The sequence below is a fragment of the Clinocottus analis genome, unplaced genomic scaffold (assembly GCF_023055335.1).
Source record: "Clinocottus analis isolate CAN_PGR_092001 unplaced genomic scaffold, fCliAna1.0.p SCAF_9, whole genome shotgun sequence".
In the NCBI taxonomy this organism is placed as follows: Eukaryota; Metazoa; Chordata; class Actinopteri; order Perciformes; family Cottidae; genus Clinocottus; species Clinocottus analis.
This window is the reverse complement of record NW_027176251.1, coordinates 14740883-14754328: the sequence shown is the minus strand read 5'-3', so window position 1 is coordinate 14754328 and position 13446 is coordinate 14740883. Positions and strand designations below refer to the sequence as shown.

The 13446-nt window shown below is 42.5% G+C and overlaps 1 protein-coding gene across 1 annotated transcript; it reads right to left on the bottom strand.

Moving 5' to 3' along the window:
* Window positions 1–2038: 2038 nt before the first annotated feature.
* Window positions 2039–13446, bottom strand: LOC137781754 (phospholemman-like). Its single transcript, XM_068570702.1, has 8 exons — window positions 13284–13446; window positions 6094–6149; window positions 5162–5194; window positions 4810–4833; window positions 4531–4605; window positions 4377–4413; window positions 4181–4224; window positions 2039–2756 (listed from the first exon to the last, which is right to left on the bottom strand). The coding sequence occupies exons 2-8, from the start codon at window positions 6125–6127 to the stop codon at window positions 2737–2739; spliced, it is 267 nt and encodes an 88-aa protein (XP_068426803.1). The 5' UTR covers window positions 6128–6149; window positions 13284–13446; the 3' UTR covers window positions 2039–2736.

The following is a 13446-nucleotide window of genomic DNA, read 5'->3' as shown; positions in this document are numbered from 1 at the left end:
GAAACATAATGTACAAAGCATGGCCTGAGTCTGCAGCATCACACACTAGTTTACATGTGAGTAGAAACATAAATTATGCAGATGGTTGAAGAGCTAACTGAATGGTTGGATGAGGATAGTGGAATACTATAATTTATATAAATATACCAGTGTCCGCTAGAGGGAAACAGAGATCGTCTCAGACACAAACATCTCTGAAGTAGTCTGACATGTTTTGATAGAAAAACACAGGTGTAACCACCTTGAATGGTATTAATAACACCTGTGCTTTTAATGTTATACTACAAGGCATCTGCATGTAGTTTATTGTATTTATATGAACATATTAGTTTTTATTGCACTCAGGCTTACAAGCACATCCACACTGAATTATGTAATTGTGTTTATGCTTTAATGTTTTGACCAAAGATGTGTCAATTTAAGACTCTTTTTATGGAGAAATGTAATTGAATTAATTGAACTAATTTACTGTTGAAAAGATGAAAAAAGCTGCGAGTGAGATCATTGTCAAATGAATCTAAAATCACGGCATGTTTCTGCTTTTAAAAATATTTTACTTATGTAGAATAACTATTATAGCAGAGTTTAACTGACTGACTGCAATACATTTGAGTGCTTTACAGGAGCTGGAATTAAACTTAACTTGTTGACCTGTTGTCTTATATTGACATTTATTAACTGTGTATGACATCCCTGTTTGTGTACATTAAATATATATTTCAACATTTTGGGAAATAAGCTCATTTGATTTCTTGCCATGAGTTCGACAATTCTTCTTGATGACCCTTTCTTATTTGTGTTATGAATATGAAACTAGCATCAGCGGGCTAATTAAAAACAAGACTGTAGCAGATGAGCCTGGCTGGCTTTATCAGCGAGTGTTCAACGACCTGACCCAAACTCGACGTGTTTCTCTGCCTCTCACATTTAATAACAGGACAACTTTAAAGTCCCAGCAACTGCAGTTAGTCTGGGCAAGCTACTGCACAAAGCATGGCCTGTCTCCAGTCACACATTTGTTCATGTGACTGTTTTTGTTGAGCGCCATCTCATGGTGGGACCCTGCAAGTGAATAAATGGAGTTGTGCATTTTTGCTCCAGTTTAAATGACATAACTGTTCATTCAATGCTCGTTGGGCTTACACGTGGTACTTCATCATAGTATGGTACAATATCATAGTATTGTTGCACCATGGAAATACTGTGGTAATTTATGATACACCCTCGTATCTATTTATTTATTGCCAATTCTTCATCTTATGTCCATGTTTTTCATGGCTAAATAGACTGTTGGAAGAGAAACTAGACATCATTTATTTCTAAAAAAAGAATCACCTACATCATAGAAACAAACATCAACCTGTGCAGCTGACAACTTCTCACCCGTCACCAACACGCCTTTCTTTCTCTCTTCTGGCCCATGTACACCATCACCTTCCTCCTTTCTCCCCCAAGATGAGCATGCAAATGTCATGCACATGCTGACGTTTGAGAGCACGCGGATTCAGCTGACCAGTTCAGAAAATAAGGTTGCACCACTTTCGAAAAAGAAACCTTGCTACAAGCAAATATCAATTATTTTATTCATTATAACACATAATGAATCTACCCAATACAGAAGTCTGGGGTTTAAACCACCCCTCAGCAATGCCCTGAACCTACCATGACTTCTCACAAAGTTCCTGTTGCACACAATGCTTTAAGCCAAACACCTTTAAACCTCAGAGTTTAAGGTACTTATATCACTTATTTGGTCTGGTTAACAATCACCAATGTACATTTTTTCTGTAGATTTCTATATTTCTTACCGTCTATCTCCCCATCACTCTCGTCTGTCAGACCGACAGGGTATTTATTCCATCAGATATAAAATCCGTCAGTCTGACCGGCAGCATTATTTCAAACATGGACGCTTTATAACTGGGCTACTGTCAGAGTGGTGGTTGCTGGTAGCCCACTCTCATTTCTCTCTCTCACACACACACACACACACACACACACACACACACACACACAAATAAAATCCCAGAGTTCATAGTTGTTGGTTTCAACAGTTCTTTTATAGAAACATGACGCAGTCTTGCTGTAACTCTGAACAGTGCAATCCACTACTTTCCTCCATAAAGCTAAACATGGGAATTAACAGATTATCCTGAATTAACAACAGCACTCTAAACACTTGTGACTATGTGGATTTCATATATGTGACACGAAAGCATGGACAGTGGGTTAGGTTGGTCACAGTACGCGACTAATATCTACATCGATGTTTACCTAACACACACACACACAATACAGGCAATGAGACATTGACGGAAACTTGAGGAATTTTTTGGTAATACGTTTGTTAGCTGTTGCATGAGGTCACTTTCAGATCAATCAACCGTGAATGACGAAGCCTTACATTCTGAAAAGGCTTTATATTAAAGTTCTTTTGAAGACCAAACATGTTTCCAGTTGATTGAAATGAACGTGACAACTAGTGTATATAAGTGTGTGTGTGTGTGTGTGTGGGGGTGTGTGGGTGTGTGAGAAGGTGCAGGCTGCAGCTCAGTAGCTTAGTTAACAGGCAGAAAGCATCCCCCCTCACAGCCGGTTCACAAACTACTTTCTGTTGCTCTTAAACAATGTAAAAAAAAAAAACGATCTCCTTGGATGTATTAAATCCCGATGCTGCTCCTCCATTGTATCTGTAGGTCGCAGGTTCGGGAAGTCAGTGTGTGTTCTGGATGACATCTAGCATTCGCAGGAACGACCTGCAGACAAGCAGGCAGACAGAAAGGGGAGTTCCCAAATTCAGATGGTTAATTTGCTGCTTGAAAATGTGATCCGGACATGAGACACTGGGTGACACAAACAGAAGGACAATCAATAACATATTAGCAATACGTAAATTATTCACGAAAGGTGAGGCTAATATTTAACTGTGATTTGCAGTGATGATGTACACAACATAATTATCTGCACGTGAAGAGAGCAAGAGCGAGAAAGCAAGAGAGAGCGACATCTTGTATGTGGAAATTGCCAGTATGTCCCAGTGGGCCTCTGCTGAGGTGTTTATATACTGCCCCCTCCCCCATACAGTGTTTTTCCACATGGGCCACTTGTGTATTTTGTCTTAACAAGGTTAACAAAAAGCACGTCATCATGAGCACAATCATCTGGCTTGAGATCGGCTACACATTTAGGAATATCTGCATTTTCAAACTCAGGATCTTTTATGGCTGCGCCATAAACACAACACTAGAATAATCCACAGCTAACTCGTCAAGTTGGAGTTTACATCATGTCTGTTGAAAATGTCATGATTTCATTATTTTGTCCGATCCGACATTTGCGTGAAATTCTCATAATATGCACATTCATGCTTCAGAGATGACCAGAAACATGTTTTGTGAGGTCACAGTGACCTTGACCTTTGACCACAATTAGTTCATCCTTGAGTCCAAGTGGACGTCTGCGCCAAATTTGAAGAAATTCCTTCAAGCGCGGACGGACGCTCAACCAGAAAGCATAATGCCAAGACTGTCGCATTGTCATGAAGAGAGCATGGTTGCCTCACGCCACTCACTCCTCCCTTCTCTGCCAGCGAGACACCCAGAGTCCCACCACCTGTTGAACAGCGACGTCCATGGCATCCGAGTCCAGCACTACGGGACATTTCCATTCTGGGTTTGTATGTGCGTGTGACACAAGGCCGTTAACAGGGAAACAGATGGGCAGAGTAAATATAACTTTAGACCTGAGCAGGACGTCAACTGGGTGACGAAATCTTAGGAGGGATAACGACCTGTTATCTTGCTACACACGTCCTAATATGTATGCAGCATTGGTTGGTTCCTGAAGGGAGCGTGGCCAAAGCACATGTATTGCAGAAGTGGGACGACAGGTCTATCAACTTTAAAAATAATTGAATTGTGGTAATGTGAAAAGGAAAGACAATTGATTTGCTGGTTTTAGCGGTCGATGCTCTTGTCATGCGTCTGTGGTTACAAGTGATCATCCTCTGCGTTGACATTTACAGTGAGCCACAACTGAAAATTAAGTTTTATCAAAAGGATTGATGCACATTTTAGTGGAACTGAGTCGTATTAAAGAAGTAAAACATAGTCTTGGCTGCTGTTTTTCTTTTAGATTAAAAGGTACAGAGCTAAAGGGCTGGGAGGTGAACGCGCGTTACCTTGGTCGGAGAGCATCTGCTGAGCATTGCTTGCTGTCCTCCTCCTGCAAAGGGAAGAAAGGACAGAGATTAAGGGACGAGTAGACTTCTATGATCGTTGGAGCTTGTTTTTACAAGATGCATTAAATGTTAAGTGTTCCTGGTTTCCACACCGATTACACACATGTTTTAATGCTGAACTGTATGAAGGATTCACCTTTTGTCCTGGTTGAACTTGCACCTGCAGTGGCCACCTGGAGCAAGAGGAAAGAACAGTTGGCTTTCTTTACGTCTGTGCATTTGTGCGTTGTTGGAGACGGTTTACGACTGCGTCTGTGTGGATCAGGGTGTGTGCATGCTTTGCATCTTACTGAACAGGATGGTGATGCCAATGAGACAGAGGACAGCAGCGAGGATCAGGCCTCCAACACGCAGCCTGTGGTAGTCTGCAGAAAGAGGTCAGGGTTACCGTGTTGAGAAAAACTCATCCATCTGAGCTAACATACAAGCAATTTAAATAAGAAACATCTTTGTATACATGTTAAAAGTGATCTATCTACCCTTTATGTCAATCACACAGATCAGCTTGCAAAGGCCATGAACTTCTCAATGATAGTGAAAATATTACTTTAAAAAAAATAATAGATTACCAAAGGTAAAGGGGTCCTCCTCCACTGCAGAAACAGAAATAATTGGGGTCAGTTGAAAGTTGGTATGAGCAGCAGATGAAAGAGGTTATGCAGAAACATCCACATATCAGTGACGTAATAAAGTCAACAGTACAAAGATGATGAAACACATCAAATCAATACATTTCAACATAAAAGTGACTTTTTATTTCGATTTTACGACACCACATGGCACTTATGGTTACCCTATCTCGTTAGTGTAAAAATGTAGATCTGATATAATAATGTAATACAGATATATCATTTCTTGGATGAAACATATTACTCAAATATTGACAGTAGTTGGGAATGAACATCATATTAGTGTACTTACAGTTTTGTTCTTCGGCAACCACCAGGGACACGACTGCAAGTTCAGAAAGAGTCAAACTTTAATATCTCATTGTGTTGATGAGCGTGGAAATTGAGCTTCACTCATACTGATTTAGTGCAAAGGATATTGCAAAAACATTAGATTTTTGTATTCTATTTTTGTCTGCTTTTGAAGAAAGACTATTTGGACTCGTTGACAAATTAAACTGTCAGTATTGAATCAAACAGCTGTTAAAAAGCTCCTTAATCTTTCTGCATTTATTGAAAATCCAGGTCTGTTTAAAAACCTGACATAAGACTGCCTGTTTTATCTCTCTTCCTCCTTATCCAGCCCATCTTTTTATCTTCTACAACACCTGGAGGAGCGGTGGCTGTTTTCAGGACGGAAATTGTGCAGAACTTCATTTTCCATCTTTATAACAGTGTTAAGGATTTGTTTTATTTCTACACATAATCAAATCAGACGTCCGGACGGTTTAACATCTCAAGTGAAGGGTCAACCAGACAGCCAGTGACAAGATTATCTCTCTCACAACTCACCCCCTCTGTCAGACGTGTTATAGAGTGTCACTCAAATGTAAATACTTCAGCAATGTGCAGAGGAAGACTGACCTGTGTCAGAATTTCCTCCGTAAAAAGAAAATGGAACAAACAGATCCCCAGTTCAGTTTGATTTAGTCTTTTTTTCCCCTCCGTTGGTCAGTGCCAGCTTGTCTTAGCTCTTTGTGCTTAGCGGTCCAGCATCCTAGTTTCCTCGTGCACATCACTAGTGTTTAGACCTTGTTTCCTTCTCTCAGCCTTTTCCAGAGTGTTTTTGACACTTTTGGCTGTTTTGGAGAGGCAACATTAATGTGTTTGGTGACTAAAACTGAATGAATTTTTTTTTTTAAAGGACTGATTAAGTGCACAGACTTTAAAAAGACTTGTACTTACATGTCATCAACACCAAAGCACCGATCTTTGACATCTTTACGCTTGAGGTTGTTTACCTGCAGAGACGAACGCAAACACGGATCATCAACAATCAAGCAGGTAACTAGATTCATTCATACTAGTAATAGTTGTGTATACGGCTTTAAATTCTAAGTTAGTTACTGCAGCAAAAATCCTCAGTGATAAAATATGCCTTTCCTCCTGACTCATACGTGCACGTCGATGACACACATTAAATTCTAACTGTCGTGCATCGCCGGCCATTAGAGCAAGACTCCAGTCGTATCAACATGGGAGTAAACTCCATTATCTTCAGTCCCAGTGGCACAAATACTCAAATTCTAATGCGTGTGTGTGTGTGTGTGTGTGTGAGTGCATGTTAGAAAGTGGATTACAATACTCCAACCTGGCTGGAACTACTAGCCACAAGTCAACAGAGAGCTGAAGCAACATTTAGCCTGGCTGTGTTTTCTGAGGGGCACTAAAAAGGACTAAAACACACACGCAGCGCGTGCATCCGTTCCCTCCGAAGCGCACACAAAGAAATCTGATCAAATTTAGATACGGCACAAAGTGGTCGAGCCCGCTCTCTTTCACAGTCACACACACAGACAGACACTTGATCCGATGTTGATGCGCACAAAGTGCTTTAATGGAGCCTCAACAGGAGAACTAAATCACTCTGCATAATGCATGACACCGCCGCCACATTTCTCTTCTTCCCTCCTTCGAAGCTTTCCTTTGCTGAAGAACAAATCAATGAGAGTATTATTAAAGTGCACTCGCTCGAAGCTATTCTCGTCTGTAACGCTAGTTTAATTTTATCTCGAGCATTAGTGTGTCGATGGTTATCGTGGAGCGTCTTTTGGAGGTTCCACCACTCAAGGGGTCCTGCTAATTATTAAAAACTGACAAAAAGCGTCCTCCTCTTATAAACACTTCCAGTCAGAAATCTCTCTCAACAGTGAGGCAGGATGTTAAGTAATCACACTTTTATGATCCTTAATGAACAAGTACATTTACTAACAGCCGCAATGGCTTCCCACACAGCGCCTGAGGGACTCCGTGTCCGCGCTGTGAGCAGCAGCGGCGGTAACGTGTGCCGGCGGGAGACACACCTCGAGTAACGCGGCAGTGATTTTCCACTTATTGCCTTTTCCCATCCCACCTTCAAACTGCCGTTCGCACGCAGTCACGTGTGTTTAAGAAAACTTGCGCAAACGCATCCTGCCGAAGCTACTACTGAACCTGCAACAGTATGATCGGCTCAAATGGGAGCCGTATTCTTCATTACAATGGTTCTTGTAAACTTATTTTGTCTTGAACACACAAGAGACAATGGTGTTGTAGGATAAAAGACATTTTGACTTGTCGTGTAGGCTATTGAGTAGTTTCCTTGTTTTATTTCGGGGTGCCTGCTTGCTTGTTCGTGTCAATGGTTTCACACTATTTGACTGATCGACAGGTGGACCTCATGAGCCAAGATACACACTAATGTCGCAACAAAGGCAGCGAAGAAGAAGACTGCGCCATGTGTGCATGAATGCAGGATTCAAGCTTTTCAGTCTGCTGAATGCATTAAACACGTTTAGAGCCCAAGGATACGCACAATATGTTTTTTTTAATTAAAGACAACGTTTGCCCCATAAGGCCCATTCAAGCTCTATCGAAGAGACTGACAGTGTATCTGATGAGCTGAGACTACAAGATGCTACAGTTCAGGCTCCGATTTGTAGCTTAGTTTTTAAGAGTATCTTCAAGCCCACAACAACAACAACAACAGTAAAGGAGTATGTGAGTGAAACAATGTGTCTCCCTGCTGTGCTGTTGGTATTTGGAGTGTAGTAGAAAGGGAGAAAAGAGAAGAGCAGGACGAGTGCACCTCTCCTGGTGCCTCTCCACAGCAACCCTAGGCGAGGCAGGGGAATGTAGAGGATGGGAAACAGGCCAACAACCACTAGAGAAAGGTTTACCTCAGGAGAAAGCCACACAGAGAGTCGGGAGAGATGAGAGAGACAAAGACAGAAACAGGAGAGAGAAGGACAGGGACGAAGAAGACGACACGGGGGGCGAACCGAGTGAGACGGTTAGAAGGGGGAGGCAGAGGAGAGAAAGAGAAGAGTGGGAACGGGATAGTGTGAGCAACAGAGAGGCCAATATAAAACAAGTGGCGCCGCCCTGCTCCTATTTGAAGATCATATTCTAAAGCAAATGTTAGTGTAAGGCGGAGCCAGGAGGTGAGAGCTGGAGGTGTGCTTTCAAATCATTGGGGTTGAGGCCATTTAAGAAGCCAAGAGCACCCTGGTGGATAAGCATAGAGTATGTGACGTGTTCAAGTGCTCCTTCAACACTATATAAAATAATTTGAATGCCTGCGACTAACTATTTTTCATTCATCTGCAGACTAATTTTGTGATGACTGACAAACATTTTTCCCTAAAATGTGAAAAAGTAGTAAAAACGATATTTAGCGTACTAACATAAGACAAAGAAAAGCAGTTTCCACGCAGACTGGAGAGGCCGCAACCAACAGATTTGAGGCATTTTTGCTCGAAAGACAACTTAATAAATGAAAAGACTGTCAAAATAGTTGTTTCTGTCAATTGACTAACTCATTGTGTCATTTTTAATTTAGGTACAGTCTCAACTTTTACAAACCGAACTAGAATCCAATACAGTTGCAGCAACACATTTTATGAAAAGAAGGCTTCATGATCATAAAAATAGCCAAAGCATTTCTGAAGATATTATGTAAGAAGTAATCTATTTTCCATTTTGTACAACTTCCCTGTTTCCTCTTCACCAGCTCCTCCCGGTCCAGAGATAAAGAGATGTCTGTTCTGGCTCTGCTTCTCTTCAATTGGTTCTGTTTTTTTTGTTTTCAACTCCTGCTGCATCTCTTTCTCTTCCTCTCTTCGGGACTACTTTTCTACAGTTTGTCTCATGCTCTGCATCCTCTGCTTCTTTCCTCCTCCTTTACATTTCTGTGAAAAGCTGAACAAATGGCCTCTGTTTCACAGTGCTCTTCTGCTTTCTTTGCGCTGCTGTCTTCTTTCCCATCCTCTCCAGCCTCTTCAGGACTCTCCTCTACTACTTCCCGTCGCTGTCCCACCTCTTCATGACCGACTTCCCTCTCCTCTCCTCTTGTGGAGTCGTTTCCACTCATTAATCCCTTCCCTTACAAACTTCTTGGAGCACAGGCCTTCTAGGCGCTATGCCCGTCTCACACTCAGACACATCTTCTCTTCTACGCCCCACTCTTCTCTTCCCATCTGATCCAGCAGTCAGGTGGCACAATAAGCTGCAGAGGCCGCTAAAGAGTCCCAAGTCCTAAATGCAGCTACCTAGCAACATTTGATGAACTGACATTTTGCCCTTTAAACCTTCTGAAACAACCACATTTCAGCTATTGATTCTTAAAACTGCTTATCCTGTTCAGGGTCAGGGGGCGAAGGTCAAAGGCACCTGGAACATGAGGAGTATGAAACATAGATAACTCATTATGTTTTAAAAAAAATCTAAACATCTCAACCTAAGTGTGGACAAATTCATGACGCTGCTTTAACCCAGAAACCAGAAATAACAATTTGTGCTTCCTCTATTTTGTGTGCACGTGACTGCATGTGTGTTGTGATATGTGGTGTGCACAGCGTGTATGTGTGGCTTAGTCCCTGTTGCTGTTTCCACTCCCCCACGCAACCCTTTGAGAGCTGGACACCAGTGTGTTTGTGTGTTCCTGTACTGCACTACAAAGACAGCTGCCTTTTCTCACTGGCATTTTTTATTCTTAAATTAGCAGCACTGAATTCCAGTGTGCGGTATATCCTTTCATGACACACACACAGACAGACACACACACACACACACAAAAGGTCTCTGGTGTTGTCGACTAAACACAATGTGAACCTGCTTTGCAATCTGTGAGGAAATATCTGCATTTATCTGTTGAAAGTATCTTAAGTTGTTCCTCCCTTCACTTCACCAATGCACTCGCAAATGTATTATTATATGACTCAAGCGCATTATGTTTCTGTGGAATTGAATGTCTGGAAATGTGAGTGACAACCTGCATGATGTCAGAGGGGTGTCTGAATAATTAAAAGCAATACTTATTTATCTCTCGGGCTGCTGAGCTGAGTGATGACATCCAACATCTCCGGACCAAGATGGGCTTCGACAGATGGAAGTGTTTTTACTCGCGTATGTGTGAAGGGGAAAAGATACATGTGAGAGAGAAAGATAAAGACTGATGGGTGGTGCGGGGCGGTCAACTAATGAAGAAAGGGAACCAGAGACGGAGAAAATACAAACAAGATGAGTTGGGAACTAAAAGTGAGCAAGAGAGGGAGAGACAATGAGCAAGACGTATTCAAGCCTGCCTGGGGGAAGGAGAGAGGGAGGCAGGAAGACGAGGGAGAGTGCGGTCGGGGGAGCGAGGGAAGGAGGAGGGACACACAGAGACCGGCAGAGGGTACGAGGGAGTGGAGCATACTAAAGCCATGAGTCACACATGGCAACCGCAAGGCTCGCACACACACTTCACGAGGTCCGCTGGTTAGGACTCCAGGGTGAGGAGTTTCATCCTCCTTCCACAAAGCTAACATCAAACTAGCATGGGCTGGCGGCTTCTCTAACAAACTTTGTAAAGCCCTGAGTCATCCGTTGTGCTTTCAATATTGTAAAAACACTCAGAGACAGATGATTAAAGTCTTCAATTCGTGGTTATAACACAACTATGGAGGTGCAAATAACCAACATCTGGACAGGTTCTCCCAGTAGAAGTCTCTGCTGGGTTGTAAAGGAAAGGTGACACAGGGAACGCACTGAAGGTCACTGGCACAGTCACAAATCAATGTCATCTTGTTGAGGTGCTAGATTTGTGTTTGTGAGACACCGATGGGAAAGTAGAGGAAAGGTGAGGAGGAAGTATCTCGACTAAGCCTCTCTACTCAAACTGTGTCCCCCCCACAAACTCACTCCTTTTCTTTTTTTAGGAAATATGGTCACGTGCGGAGAGGTGAGGACAGCAGGCGAGATTTCTGTCCCCTGAGAGAGCAACGACAGCTCTGTCTGTCGCCACCTTCCCTCACCCTCCCTCCGTCTCCGTCTCTCAGGCCGTGACGTCTCTCATCTCTATCCGCCTCCGTTCCCTCGCTGAAGAATCGGGCTCCTCATACGAGGTGAACTAAAAAAGGTGCACGGACATCTGTCGAAAGCCAAATGCAGAAGACATTCTGCAGTTAGATAGGTGCGAGTTTATTGTGTGGATGCATCTTTGCCACCCTGTGCATTTGTTCACTGCAAACTTATTCTCACAGTATGTCGGAGTACTAAAATATCCCCAAAACACATTCGGTGCTGAAGTTCGTGTCTCATTTTTGGAAGAAACTCTGAAATCAAATCCGTTTGTTGCTTAGCAATCATATTCCTGCGATGCGTGGCAAACTATTGATTTGTATTGGCAGAAGTGTTCCTAATCCACATTTGAACACAAATGCCTCGACATAATTCATGGAGGCAAAGAAGACTAAGAGGCATCTCCTCTTGCACGGCTAAACATCAATCTTCGACATACGTATATATTAGTATTATTTATTTACTATGACGAGTCCAGTTACTGATGTGCAACATTTTAACTCCAACAAAACACCATAGAAAGCAGATCCACTTACACACACAGACAAAGTGTAGATAGCTTGACAAAAGGTATGTGAGCTTTGCAGAATGCAGAAGGTCATGGCAACAACCGCGTGCTCCAAACACAATAGATGTTACGTCAGCAGTCGTGCAGTATGGTCGCTCTACGCCTCTCGCACCACAGATTTCTCCCTGGCCACTAAAACCGGATGTTTACCCATGTACCCCGTGGTCACAGGTACACGTTCATATTGCAAAAACCACAACAACCCCCACAGCGGTTTCAACTGCGTATCTCTATCGTCTCATCATCAGTTCATTGCTCGTGGGATTCGGCCGCACGCTTTCATAAGCTGAGTCAAAAAGGATGTGGGAGCCAGCCTTGCGTTAGCGCTGAGATAGTGAGTCAAAACAAATTGATGGATGTCAGTTTGACTACGCATTAATCATTAACAGAGTTTAAGTAAATACACCACATTCTTGCAGGTTGCAGACCCTAAAACTGGGAGTGTGGTTGTTTCCATTGTACATGACTTGATTATTCCTACAAATGATAATTAGTATAGCAACATTTGACTGAATCCTGTATCTGTCCTCGTGTCACATAGTAGAAAACTGTTATCACCGGTGTTCTTATCAACTTGCCTATTCATTCATTCATTCACACACGCACACGCACACGCACACACACACACACACACACACACACACACACAGTATGTGGTCAATAAAGCATGTGGGAGTATGACAAGATTGAACAATTCCACCGCAGGAAGTCTTCATTTGTACTGTGCATTAGGAGTGAAATGCCACAAAAGTATTCAAACTGGCTTTTGAATAATGTATCTAATATTGTCTGTTTATTTGAAACGCATGAGAGCATTGATGGCTGGCATCAAGACTAAAAGACATCCAACATCTGTCTGTTTTTCTCGCATCCTGGTCGGTTAAACAAGAATTTAAGGTACCAACAGACAGGACACACTTTTTTTGTGTGTAAATAATGTCAATTGGAGCATTTAAAGCCTGCTGCGTACGCCCAAAAAATGTTGACGTGAGCATGTGCGACCAAAGCGCGTGAGGGAAGACGACCCTCGCCGTTACGCACGTTGGCGCGTGCGGTTCCATTGTCCTGGCACTGGTTGGTTCGAGTAAAAATGTCAGCCAGACAACATTACAGGCTTGTGACACATGTTGCATTGCGCATTCACATTTTTACTGAATGATAGTGCTTGTGTCTGTGAAAAAAAAGAAGAGGAAAAAAAAAAAACGTTTCTAAATGTAATTCTCGGCTCTTTGAGTTGTATGTGACTTAACAGGCCAGTTCCTAAGAAACACAGACAGAACAATGTCCATCGCAAACAAAGATGTGAAGAAGCGAGTTCAAACCTTTCTCTAAAATGAACGCTAAACTGAGACTCTTTTGGGCTGAAAGTATGCGTATACGCACATATTTGACAGTTTTACTTCATCAACATCCTCAGAAAGAAACCACTAAAGAGAACGGCGTTTAGTGAGATTTTAGTTAGTTTTTTTCTTCTTCTTTTACTTACCTCACACACGCTGTGTTGAGCAACGACACACAAAAAAACGAGGCAATTTCTCCCGAGAAGGCGGATATGTGACCCAGAACCAGAGACTTTTCTCCACTCAGTACGCCAACACCCTGCCCTCGGCTCTGTGACACTCAACAGGTTGGCTTGATTTGGGAAAAGG